At 43.3% G+C, this 14,009-nt stretch overlaps 2 protein-coding genes across 2 annotated transcripts in view; one reads left to right on the plus strand and one right to left on the minus strand.

Annotated features, from left to right (window-relative positions):
- The first annotated feature begins 236 nt into the window (after positions 1–236).
- phox2bb (paired like homeobox 2Bb) lies at positions 237–6,731 on the plus strand. Its single transcript, XM_088991074.1, has 3 exons — positions 237–833; positions 1,572–1,759; positions 3,698–6,731. Exons 1-3 carry the CDS (start codon positions 593–595, stop codon positions 4,118–4,120), a joined length of 852 nt encoding a protein of 283 aa, XP_088847200.1. The 5' UTR covers positions 237–592; the 3' UTR covers positions 4,121–6,731.
- LOC148902477 (LIM and calponin homology domains-containing protein 1-like) overlaps positions 3,980–14,009 on the minus strand; it is a 196,247-nt gene continuing 186,217 nt past the window's right edge. The window contains exon 26 of the mRNA XM_088991062.1: positions 3,980–4,065. Coding sequence (XP_088847188.1) covers positions 4,064–4,065 — 2 coding nt within the window. The 3' untranslated portion in view covers positions 3,980–4,063. The remainder of the gene's footprint in view (positions 4,066–14,009) is intronic.

The raw sequence follows: 14,009 nt of genomic DNA on the forward strand, positions 1-14,009 counted from the left end.
GTGGGGGGGCGAGAAAATTGCATCAGGGAGAATCGTCACCCAACTTTCATTATTTCCAAGTGGTGTGATCGAATTAAAGGGCACAAAAAAAGGAGCCTCACAACACCCCCCTCGCTCTCCTTATATTGCTGCCCTATTAAATTCTAATTACAGATGCAGGTGGGGGTAGAGGGGGGGGCAATGATGCTGTAGCTCGCTCGGCTCGGCTGGACGGACGGACGACAGGCCCAATAGACTGATGACTTATTGTCATGTAAAGCAGACGAAGAAGAAGAAGGAAGGAGCTAGGAAAGGGAGGCTGCAAGGAGGCAGTTCGGTGCTGCTTTTGTTCCTCCGCGCCTTTCTGATGAGCTGGATATGCTCTGGAGACCTCCGGCAAGGCGGCTCTTAGGGGGCTTTTCACAAAACGCGCCTGGCCTGCTATAAATGAGGGCACTTCTGGAGTGGCCGCCGACCAGTCAACATCGAACGAACAAAAAACAAACCTCTCCCCCTGCGCACAATACCCCCTGCAAAAAAAAAACGGAAAAACGTTCTCCTCCGCCACCATAAACCGACTTTGGGATTCTTCAAATTTGGGCTGCGTTCCCAAATGTATAAAATGGAGTATTCTTACCTCAACTCGTCCGCTTACGAGTCGTGCATGGCCGGCATGGACACGTCGAGCCTGGCGTCGGCCTACGCGGACTTCAGCTCGTGCAGCCAGGCCAGCGGCTTCCAGTACAACCCCATCCGGACCACGTTCGGAGCCACCGCCGGATGCCCGTCGCTGGCGCCCGGTTCCTGCAGCCTGGGCACGCTGAGGGACCACCAGAGCAGTCCCTACGCGGCAGGTGAGGCCAAAGCGCCGCACGCTCGCTTTTTCAGTCGCTCGGAACCGAATTTGCGTACACAAATGAATGAATTTATCGTGTTAGGAGCGGCTGCGTGTACTTAATTCGGTTACGCGCGTGTCACACCCGAAAGCCTTCAACAGAATTATCTTATAAGCCGCCGTAATATGTTTACTTTGCGATGAGACGAATAATTAGATAAGCAAAGAGCAAAACTCATTATTGGCACCCAAATTGGGTGTTACAGTACGCGCGGAAGGGAGACGAGTTCTGACAATTTACGCACGCTTTGATGACAATTTACGCACACTTTCTGCAGTCATTTTGTCACGGAATTCAAATGCTTTTGCGATTAATAAGCACACCCGGATCACTGAACACAGATTTGAAGACCATCGAAATGGAATCGCGCCCAGTAATAAGTGAAAAGGAACGCATTTTGGTACGACTATTACGCACGGCGTTTTGGACGCAATGAAACGACTTTTGAAATTCAAGATCACATTGATGAGTATACATGTTATTCTATTTTTGAGGCAGTTGAAAGCTAACGACTTCACGGGGTATGATTTCAGAGTGTTGATTCTAGTCCACCTGAAAAAGGAAACGAATCCTGGTCTACCTGACAAAAAACATAACGCATTCAAATTCATCCAAATAACATGACATGTCCCTCAACAGAATGATCTTTTTTTACACGAAAATGACGTCATGGTCTCCCCCACTTGACATATGCAGTACCCTACAAGTTATTTACGGACCACGGGGGTCTGAACGAGAAGCGTAAGCAAAGGCGCATCCGGACGACCTTCACCAGCGCGCAGCTCAAGGAGTTGGAGAGGGTCTTTGCAGAGACACACTACCCGGATATCTACACGCGGGAAGAGTTGGCGCTCAAGATAGACTTGACTGAAGCCAGAGTGCAGGTAAAAAAAAATCAGGGCCGGGTGACAAAAGACGCTCCTAAATTCTATTAGCTAAAAACTAAATAAAAAAACGCACACACTGACATTTTGCCAGGTGGAAAATATTGTATTTTTATAGACACAATTTTTTAGCATGTTTTTACTTGACCACACAGAATGGTCATTTTAACAAACGCCATTTAAAAAATAATTGACCAATAAAAGACTTGAAAGACGTTATTATATCAATACAATTATAAAACATGAAAACTAGGTTGATCAATATTTAACAAACTTGCGGAATAACGTGTAATGATCATCCATTCATCCATCCATTTTCCAGACCGCTTTAACCTTTAAGCCTCTCCCAGCCATCTTCGGGCACTGGGTGAGGGAGGCCCTGAACCGGTGGCCAATCACAGGGCACACATAAACAAACAAAAAAAAACCCCACGCTCACACTCAAACCTCGGGAATATATTTGAGACTTCAATTGGCCCGCCATGCATGTTTTTGGGAATGGGGGAGGAAACCGGAACACCCGGAGAAAACCCACGCAGGCCCGGGGAGAACATGCAAACTCCCCATGGGGGAGGTTGGTGCGGGTGTGTCATACTCATCTATCCAAATAATACAGTCTTCATACTTTGTAGTTTAGAGTATAAAATATAATGTTTTTTTTTGTGCTAAAAGATGTTACACAGTTGAAACTTCTTTTGGTGTTAAAAGTACAGTGAACATCTTTTCCTTTCGGCTTTTCCCTTGAAGGGGTCGCCACAGCAAATCAGTGTCCTCCATCTTCAGAGGTTTGATTCGCATGTTTGTTTTGGCCAAGCTTTTACGTCGGATGCCCTTCCTGACACAACCCTCCGGCTTGGGACCGGCACAAGAAGACATTGGATTATGTCACTTGTGGCTACAGAACAAGCAATTCTTTGAAATTAATAAAGATGAATCTGCACAGTAAAAGGCTCCCCAACACAAGCAACATAAAGCAAAATAATAAACACAACAGGAACGTCAAAACATGAACAGTTGTGCAATCATAACGACTTTCCCCATGCATGTACTCGATGAGGTTTGAGTACAAGACTTTATTACATGAAGCGGTTCTACATGAAAGAGGAGAGGATAAAATCCTCCTTTTCACCAGTGGATCAGAGACAAAGCCAATGAATTAAATTCATTCAAATGAACGATGTTTGTGAAATCACATCAATCAGATGAAAAACGATCCTCTGTGAGCTAACTAAAAAGTAGCAGGTGTTTATATCTTTTCAGACAGAATCTTAAATTATATAATTCATTATTAATGATAATTTAGTTCACACCACCCCCAAAATGACCACCTATAACCTTAACTGGAGACTAGTAGCTGTATACTAATAGTAAATAGACTTGTAGGAGATTCATATTGGAGCATTTTTTAAACTGGTCTATTTTCAATAAGATATTCCAAAATATTTTTACACAATATTATTCTTGTACAATGCATATGACATAAATTGACCGACTGTAATGGTATTAAAATAACTGTCGAATCAAACTTGTGGTATTAATTAATTTGATTGACGAAATATTATTAGTATTGAAAAATATTATATAAATATGAATTAATTGCATGCAGTGAAAAATCAGGGGGTGGGTGGTTCACCGCCTGTTCGGGTCAACATTTTTATGCAACATTTATGCAAGAGAAAAAAAGATACAATACAATACGTGAATATTAATTTATATAGCGCTTTCACAACATAAAGCAAAATAATAAACACAACAGTAACATAAAAACATGGACAGCTGTGCAATCTGAACAACTTTCCCCATATGGTCTTTATTTTTTAAGTACAAGACCAAAAAAAAAAAAGAAAGTTTGCGATCCAAGTTCGTCCAAACACGCTTTTGGTTCGAAATGGGTTCTGGTACCGATTATTGATGGAATTGGGGGTGTGTGTTTGAAAGGTTTGGTTCCAGAACCGACGGGCCAAGTTCCGCAAACAGGAGCGTGCAGCCGCAGCAGCCGCAGCCGCCGCCAAATCCAATTCGGGCAAGAAATCCGACCCGCGGGACGACGACAGCAAAGACGGAAAAGCCACCGACCCGGACAGCACGGGGGGGCCCAACCCGGTGCCCACCTCCAACTGCGGAGGGCCTAGCCCCACCGGCGTGCAGGTGAACGGCGGACAGGAGGACAGCGGCAAGGGGGGCGCCGTGTCGTCGGGCATGGGGATCGGGGTGACAGCACCGAGCCAAGGCTGGGCCGCCGCCCCGGGGACCATCACCTCCATCCCGGACTCGCTGGGCGGGCCCTTCGCCAGCGTGCTTTCGTCCTTGCAGAGACAGAATGGAGCGAAGGCCGCCTTGGTCAAAAGCGGCATGTTCTAAGTGCTCGCAAACACAAACAAAGTGTTGGACATTGGACAGTCGAACCGGCTTTTATTTGGGGGTAACGCTTCTTCCTGTGTGGCATTTGTTCAGCGAAAACACACTTTCGTCGCACAATCGGCAAAATGTATTTTCGCTCGAAAACCGAGTGGCTGGAAAATAACTGATAATTGGATTGTTTTGTAGCCCCCCTCACGATAGATTTTTTTCGGTACACGTTTTAATAATCATAATACATTTAATTTCTGAGCGATTTCAAAACTGTCCAGGACACTTTATTCCCGTGTGTTCATAACATGTGTGGCATTTGTTCAACGAAAACACACTTTCGTTGCACATTCGGTCACTTTATTTTCGCTCGAAAACCATGCAAGTGGCTGGAAATAACTCAAAATTTGATTGTTTTGTAGCCTCCCCCCACATACGATAGATTTTTAAAAAATTCATTGTTAGGCGCATTTCAAAACTGTCACGGACACTTTATTTCCGTGTGTTCATAACCTGTGTGGCATTTGTTCAACGAAAGCACACTTTCGTCGCACATTCCTCAAACCGCATTTTCGCTCGAAAACCGAGTGGCTGGAAAATAACTCAAATTTGGATTGTTTTGTAGCCCCCCCCACACACACACATTAGATATAATTTCAAAACACACTATTTCCGTGTGTTCACCAACCCGTGTGGCATTTGTTCTACGAAAACACACTTTCGTCGCACATTTGACAAACTGTATTTTCGCTCGAAAACAGAGTGGCTGGAAAATAACTGAAAATTTGATAACTTGTACTTCACCCCCACGATAGATTTTTTTAGACACGTTTTAATCATCATAATACATTTAATTTCTGAGCGTTTTCAAAACTGTCAAGGACACTTTACTTCCGTGTGTTCACAACCTATGTGGCATTTGTTCAACGAAAAGACACTTTCGTCTCACATTCGGCAAACTACAGTTTCGCTCGAAAAACCAAGCGGCTGGAAAATAACCCAAAATTGGATTGTTTTGTATCCCCCCCCTCCCCACACGAAAATTTTTAAATTTCATTGTTAAGCGCATTTCAAATCTCTCAAGGACACTTTATTTCAGTATGTTCACCAACCCGTGTGGCATCTTTTCAACAAAAACAAAAACACACTTTCGTTGCACATTCGGCAAACTAGTTTCGCTAGAAAAACCAAGTGGCTGGAAAATAACTCAAAATGTAATTGTTTTGGAGCCTCCCACATATGATATATATTTTTTGGTAAACATTTTAATAATAATACATTTCATTTATAAACGCTTTATTTCCCTTTGTTCACCAACTGTTCTGAGAGTAAAGCCAACAGCATTGCATGATGCATACCTGTCAATCCTGAGGCGGTTGGCAAACTTAGCATACTTGTCAACCTTTCCCCGTATTGTATACTTTTTTTTATCATTTCAAATAATATAAAGTGTACGACAACTTTTATACAGTGAAAAACATTTAAAACACTTTGTGCACCCTCTGTTACATGAAACATTTTTACATGAAAGAGGAGAGGATCAAAGCGACCTTTTCACCAATGAATCAGGGACGTCTTGGTCAAATGTGCACGTCTGCTAAAAACTAAATGTTGAAAGCACACACAAAACTGTCACACTCGTGACAAGAATTGGTTGTCTCATATCTCCTATACCCCACGTAAATCCGCTTCAATTCTATGTCGCAGCCATTCCTTTCTTCTCAAGGCAGTCACCTCAAGCCATCCAGCCGCATCAGCATATCATGACATTTGCATCCATCTTGGATCGTTTTGATTGATGGGATCATATTTTTGAATTTTAGGAGGGACCAGACTGACTATATGGCCAGCTACAAATTTATGAAGAAACCGTTTTTTTCCCTCTGTTTATTTGTTCAACCAAAATGCTAACGGGCAAGGTTGTGGGTTTTTGAGGCATTCAACCCCCACTATGCAGATGACCTCATGTCATTTTTTTTGTCCAGTTTTCAGAAAAATTGCATTTCGAAAAGTTGATATTTTCTTTCCATTGTCCACTATACAGTAATGGGGGGGGGGGGGGTCTGTTAACTCACCCAACCTCACCCCCCAAAAACCACAGAAATGAATCTACTGTATGTTTCGTGTGTCTTTCTACTGCGGTGTGTCTGTGCCTACCAGTTGTATAGTGTTATAGGTATTCTTGTCTCCTAATAGTTGAATCCTAGACACGTATCGTCTTCATTTTCAGTTACATTCCCATGAGAATTGATTTTTTTGGTTTAAAAAAGGTGAATGTATGCAAATGTATTTATTTATTTTGATATAATTTGCATGTGGTCTTTTTGTTTGTTTTTGTTAGAAATCTCCCACTTTGTTGTGAGTGTTGTTGTCTGGAAGGATATTTATATGTTGTTAGGAATTGGATGCTTATATTCAAAGAAGGGAATATTTCTACGTGTCAGCAGTTTTTTTTCCAATGCATTGAGTTGTTTGTTGATTAAAAAATATATGTAGCAAAAAAAAATCTATTCATGGCTTGATCATGTTTTTCTTTTCAGCTTCAGTCGCACGCACACACAGACAAGAGTAGGGAAAGGTCACATTTCGGTTTCAAATATGAAAAATTATGATATGAAGCCATATTAACTCATTCACTGCCATTCATGAATTTATTCAGGAATGGAAAATATGACGCCGAGCGCCTGTCACATTTGCAACATGGTGATGGTGGTGGATCTCAAAAAAGCAGGCATGAGGGTGCAGCAGTGTATTTGACAAATTGTATTAAAATAAACTCAGTAACAAAATCTAAAACATAAAAGTCATCAGAACAGAGTACAAAGTAGCAAACAAAACCATGACTAAAAATCTAAATGAACAAACCTGACAGGGTGTAGCAAACACAATGACCCGACAGCGATTGGTTGTGTCGGGAGTCCTTTTAACTGCCACAGATTGAAACGACCAACACCTGCGCAGCTGCAGGTGGGGCTGACAGCGCGACCCGTTGGTCGCCAACCAGAACGTGAGAGCGCCATATCTACGAATTTGTTCGGGTTTTGGTTTTCCATGCTTCGGCGACGGCTGATAAAGCGCTGGCAATGTTTTTATTTCCCTTCCACGAGGGGGCAGCATTTCACAAGGTGGTCTGCAGGGTCCAGTAGGATTTTCCGAGGTCGAGTCTTGATCCTTGCAGTGTGCAAGTCTTCGAGAGTGAAGTCTATTTATGTCGGTATACTCTGGCCGCGGCGACCAATTCGTCCCCACCACAAAGTGTGTGACCGATCTACCGACCGATCTACTGACCGACGCTGCCGTCCGTCTTCTAACCTCAAAACTCGACTGTCCAACTAGCTAGCTATCTATTTGCTATCTATTATCTCTCTAGCTGAATATATATATATATATACAGTAAAGTCTCGTTATATCGATATCGGTTATATCGATAGTACCGCTTATTACGATACTATTTTCATTTCCCTTGCACATGTCTTTTTATGTATAATTAGTACCGTTTAGTACGATACCCGGTTATTACGATAATCGGGTTATTACGGTGCTCCTTTTAATCCCCCGCTGGCCATTTTTGTTGTTTATATCGATATATCCGTCGCGCCATTGGTCAACTTGGTCACGTGTCTTGTTACGTGAGCCGCCATCGGTCGCGCCATTGGTCGATTTGGTCACATGAGCCGCCATCTGTCGCGCTATTGGTCGACTTGGCCGTGTGACTTTGTCACGTGACACGCCATCGGTCGCGCCATTGGTCAACTTGGTCACGTGTCTTGGTTACGTGCCACGCCATCAGTCGCGCCATTGGTCGACTTGGTCAGGTGACTTGGTTACGTGCCCAGCACCCGTGTAGCAGAGCCATTTTCATTTTCAGACGCTAGCTCGTGTGTAGCAGACGAGATTGAAGTTTTGTGTTAAAAGGTAAAAATGGGAAGCATAAGAAGATTGATGACTTTTTTAAATTGTATACATAATACAGTAAGATGTAAGCGTTGCAGTTTCCCTGTTGTGTTATGTACATGCCCACTGTACTGTATATGAATGCAATCGTTTTTTGCAACAATGTTTCTTGTTTTGTCTGCTGAAGCGCGATGATTTTGAAAATTATTAACATTCCATACTGTGTATTAAAGGACAGCCGATGTCACTTTTTATTCAAATGCAAATAAAAATGACTTCACGCCAAGACGTCTTGCATTGCTTGTGAATCCAAAGAATGGCTTCAGATTCGGATAATATGCTTTCTTGTTACACATCCAGTTATGAATATGTTTCAAATACACTGTAGATCTGAAGATTAAAGCATACATGTTTACAATCATTAAAGAATTATATGTGCCATTTTGAGGCAACATTGGGGGAACATCTCTCACCCAAAAAAAAAGGGAGCTAATGGCCAGCTCCGTTTCTTATATGGCGCTTGGCTGCCCTCTTTTGGCGGCTTTTGTTTAATGCAGTTCGGCGCAGGATCGGATATATCGATAGTCCCGGTTATATCGATATTTTTTCGGACTCTCTTGAATATCGATATAACGAGACTTTACTGTATATATATATATATATATATATATATATATACACATACATACATACAGTAAAGTCGTTATATCAATATCGTTTATATTGATTGTACTGCTTATTACGACACTATGTTCATTTCCCGTGCACATTTCTAGTCTTTTTATGTATAATTAGTTCCGTTTAGTACGACTCGTGGTTTTTACGATAATCCGGTTATTACGGTACTCTTTTTCATCTCCCGCCGGCCATTTTGCTATGTTTATATCGATACAAAAGATATTTAAGGTGAATCGATATTTGCTTAGGAGTTTCGACACAGAACCACCATCGAAATCTGTATCGGTCGCGCCATTGGTCGACTTGGTCACGTGACTTGGTCACGCGAGTTTGCTACGTGACCAGCTCCCGTGTAGCAGACGCCATATTCATTTTCAGACGCCAGCTCGTGTGTAGCAGACGACATTTTCTACCGTCTTCAACAATGTCAACAAAAATGGCATACATGTTTGCAATTGATTAAAGAATTATATGTGCCATTTTGAGGCACCATTGGGGGAACATCTCTCACCCCAAAAAAAAGAGGCACAAAATGGCAGTTCCTATGGCCACCTCCGTTTCTTATATGGCGCTTGGATGCCCTCTAATGTCGGCTTTTGGGCGCAACATGGTTCTCAGACCAAACATACTTCATCAATGTAATGTAAACGTTGCAGTTTTGGTTTTTCATGCATGTACTGTATTTAATTGTGTAGCATTCAGATATCTTTATCGCTTGCAACAATCACAAATAGTCATTAAAAAAGTGTAAAGACGTTTTTATTTTATGCACACATTTATTTTTCACTTCACTACTGTACAAAATGCATGTTAGATATGCAATCCATGAACCCAATGATAAAATGACATGCCATATCAAAGCTCCCCCGTTTACGTCCCCCCCCCCTTTAATGCAGTTCGGCGCAGGACGGATATATGGACAGTACGGTTATATCAACATTTTTTCTAACTACTGGGAATATCGATATAATGAGACTTTACTATATATATATATATATATATATATATATATATATATATATATATATATATATATATATATATATATATATATATAAGCGGCTGGATAGCTCAGTTGATAAGGCATCGGTTTGGCATATGGGAGACGAGGGTTCGAATCCCACTTGTGGCAGAGAAAATGAGCAGAAGTGACCACAATGACATCATCCAGTGTGGGTCCTTGGGCAAGACCCTTCACGCTAATGCCTACCTCATACAATGATGAGAGACAATAAATGGAATGACATGCCGGCTCAGACGTCGCCCGGCCAAACAAGGTCTGCGTCAGGTGCTGGGGAACCAGAGCACCCTGATGAAAAATGGGCTACTGGAACAAAGCGGAGATGGACGAGATGCGATAACATGGCTCTGTTAGAATGCTACTACTCAAGCAACCCTAGTCAGAGGGGTTACATGCGGAGAATGGGGGCTGAATGGTTACTTCGAAACCCACAGTCACGGTTGACCACGAAACAACTAGTAGCTCAGTGTTCCAATATCCACAAACGGCAATTGCTATCACAACTTGAGATTGATGAGGTACAACACAAATTCCGAGGTGAAGGGCCCCAGGCTGCCACATCACAGGAAGAGGTTCAACCAGAGATTGGGAGGCAAGCCCCAATGAATAATGAGATTGGGAAGCCAGCCCCAATAAATGAAATGCTGAGCGAGGCAGCAAATGACCTGAGAGATAAGATCATGGCAAGAATGAAAACTGGGCAACGAAGGCACCGATTACAACGGCTATGTGAAGTACCACCTGAAAGTCTCATGGAAACTGTGAATGCAGCACTGAGAACGATCCCGACCGGAACAATCACGGAAACCAATGAGCTGATATACATCTCAGCCTCAGTGATCCTAGACATGCTTGGCTACAAGAGCAACCATGAGAGCCACGAGATTCATTACCCACCATGGAAAAGACGGTTGGAGGCCAAGATCAAGGCGGCTCGGAAAGATGTGAGTCAATTGACGGAGACCCAGAGAGGTGTGAATAAAAGGCCAATACCCAAGAGGTACATGCAGATAACCATACCTGAAGCCAAACAAAGGCTCCAGGCCTTGTCCAGTCGCCTAAAGAGGTACACGAAAGAGAATGAGGCCAGAAGAATAAACAGGCTGTTCGCAACACAACCTGCGAAAGTGTACGCTCAGTGGCACGGTTCTAACAGCAGAGCAGACCCTCCAAGGCTGGAAACTGAAAGATACTGGAAAGGCATATGGGAGAAGGAGGTCGCACATAACAGCAGTGCACAATGGCTGGTGACTCTGAAAGAGGAGCACAGCAACCTCCCTGAACAGAACCCAGTTACCATCACAGCGGCAGATATACAAGGAAGAGTCTCAGGTATGAAAAACTGGACGGCACCAGGCCCGGATATGGTCCACACCTACTGGCTAAAGAAACTCACAGCTCTCCACGAGCGCCTAGCAGCACAAATGAACCAGCTGCTGATGGATGGGACTCACCCAGGATGGCTAACCGAAGGGCGAACAATCCTGATCATGAAGGATTCCTCAAAGGGTGCAGTTCCTTCCAACTATCGGCCAATAACCTGTCTCTCCACAACATGGAAGCTCATGTCAGGCATAATTGCGGCTAAGATAAGTGGACACATGGATCAATACAAGAGCAAAGCACAGAAAGGCATTAGTAGAGATACTAGAGGTGCCAAACATCAGCTGCTGGTTGACAGAACAGTCGCTCAAGACTGCAGGTCCCGACATACCAACCTGTGCACAGCCTGGATTGATTACAAGAAAGCATATGACTCGATGCCACACACATGGATCAATGAATGCTTGGAGTTGTTTAAGGTCAACAGGACCCTGAGAGCCTTCGTTGCAAACTCGATGAGGTTGTGGAAAACCACACTTGAAGCCAATGGCAAGCCACTAACGCAAGTGTCCATCAAATGTGGCATATACCAAGGTGATGCACTCTCCCCACTGCTGTTCTGCATAGGACTGAACCCCCTCAGCCAGATAATCGCCAAGACAGGCTATGGATACCGCCTCAGAAATGGAGCTACGATCAGTCACCTCCTCTACATGGATGACATCAAGCTGTATGCTAAGAGCGAAAGGGACATAGACTCCCTGATCCACACAACCAGGATCTACAGCAGTGATATCGGAATGTCATTCGGGCTGGAGAAATGTAGTCGGATGGTGACTAAGAGGGGCAAGGTAGTCCACACTGAAGGGGTCTCACTCACTGAAGGAACAATAGCAGACATTGAAAACAGCTACAAGTACCTCGGTATACCACAGGCCAATGGCAAGCCACTAACGAAAGTATCTCGAATTAGCAACAAGGAAAGCGGCTACGACCAAATACCTCCAGCGGGTGAGGCAAGTCCTCAGAAGCCAGCTCAATGGCAAGAACAAGACCCGGGCAATAAACAGCTATGCCCTGCCAGTGATCAGATACCCTGCAGGAATAATAAGGTGGGCAAAGGAAGAGATTCAGACCACGGATGTTAAGACCCGAAAACTCCTCACCATGCACGGAGGGTTCCATCCCAAGTCCAGCACCCTGAGACTGTACACAAGCCGTAAGGAAGGAGGCCGAGGACTAGTGAGTGTGAGAGCCACTGTCCAGGATGAAACATCCAAGCTCCATGAATACATCAAAGAGAAGGCTCCAACGGATGATGTACTCAGAGAATGTCTCAGTCAATGGGGAACAGAGGATGAGGTGCTGGAAGAGGGACAATCATGGGAGGAAAAGCCCCTACACGGGATGTACCACCGAACCATAGCAGAAGTGGCTGATCTCAAGAAGTCCTATCAGTGGCTAGAGAGGGCTGGCCTAAAGGACAGCACAGAGGCACTCATCCTGGCTGCCCAAGAGCAGACCCTGAACACCAGAGCCATAGAGGCAGGGATATACCACACCAGACAAGACCCAAGGTGTAGGTTGTGCAAAGAGGCACCTGAGACAATCCAACACGTAACTGCAGGGTGTAAGATGCTGGCAGGGAAAGCCTACATGGAGCGCCATAACCAGGTGGCTGGCATAGTCTACCGAAACATCTGTGCGGAGTATGGACTGGAAACCCCAAGGTCAAAATGGGAAACACCTCCCAAGGTGGTGGAGAATGACCGAGCAAAAATCCTGTGGGACTTTCAGATACAGACTGACAAGATGGTAATGGCCAACCAACCAGATATCGTGGTCATAGATAAAGGGGAAAGGAAAGCCGTTGTCGTGGATGTAGCGGTCCCGAGTGATGGGAACATCAGAAAGAAGGAACATGAGAAAATCGAGAAATACCAAGGGCTCAGAGAGGAGCTGGAGAGAGCCTGGAAGGTAAAGGTGACAGTCGTGCCTGTGGTGGTTGGAGCACTTGGGGCAGTGACCCCCAAACTCGACGAGTGGTTGCAACAGATCCCGGGAACAACATTGGATATCTCGGTCCAGAAAAGCGCAGTGCTGGTAACAGCACGGATACTGCGCAGAACCCTCAAGCTTCCTGGCCTCTGGTAGAGGACCCGAGCTGAAATGGGGACAGACACCACCCATGGTGGGTGAGACGAGGATTTTTTTTTTTTTTATATATATATATATATATATATATATATATATATATATATATATATATATATATATATATATATATATATATATATATATATATATATATTAGCTATCTAGCTAGCCATTAGCTATTTATCTGGTTAGCTATCTAGCTGGCTAGCTATTAGCGATCTATCTATTAACTATCGATCTATTTGCTATCTATTATCTGTGTAGCTGGCTATATATTAGCTATCTAGCTAGTTTTTAGCTATTTATCTGGCTAGCTATCTTAGCTGGCTATCTATTAGCTGTCTAGCTAGCTATTATTTCCCAAACTTTTCCCATAGCAAATCATTAAAATGTGAATAATCAGTTCCCAGGTACCCATAAAAGATATTTTTTAACTGAATAACCCTTAAAACTACACCCGTTTATTTTTACCTTTGTTGCGTGAACGCTGGCGCGTGTGGCTGCCGCTGCTCACCCGCAGAAAAAAATATCTTGTGAATGTTAAGTGTCCTTGAGAGTTTTGAAAGGCGCTTATAACTTGGATTGGATTTGCCTTTATTAGTCTCGCAATGGAGAATTTTACATTTCACAGCAGCAAAGTTATGAAAGGAATAAAAGTAGAAAAACAAAATACATGAGCTGCTGGAAAGAAAATGAAATATATTTATTATTATTATTATTATTATTATTATTATTATTTATATAAAAAATCTACAGGTTCACTGAAAAAAAGATCAAAAAAAACTGTTAAGGTTTGATTCATGAGATCTGCAAAGAAAAAAAACAAAA

Source organism: Hippocampus bargibanti, linkage group LG02, assembly GCF_051943395.1.
Source record: "Hippocampus bargibanti isolate YZ-2025 linkage group LG02, ASM5194339v1, whole genome shotgun sequence".
Lineage (NCBI taxonomy): Eukaryota > Metazoa > Chordata > Actinopteri > Syngnathiformes > Syngnathidae > Hippocampus > Hippocampus bargibanti.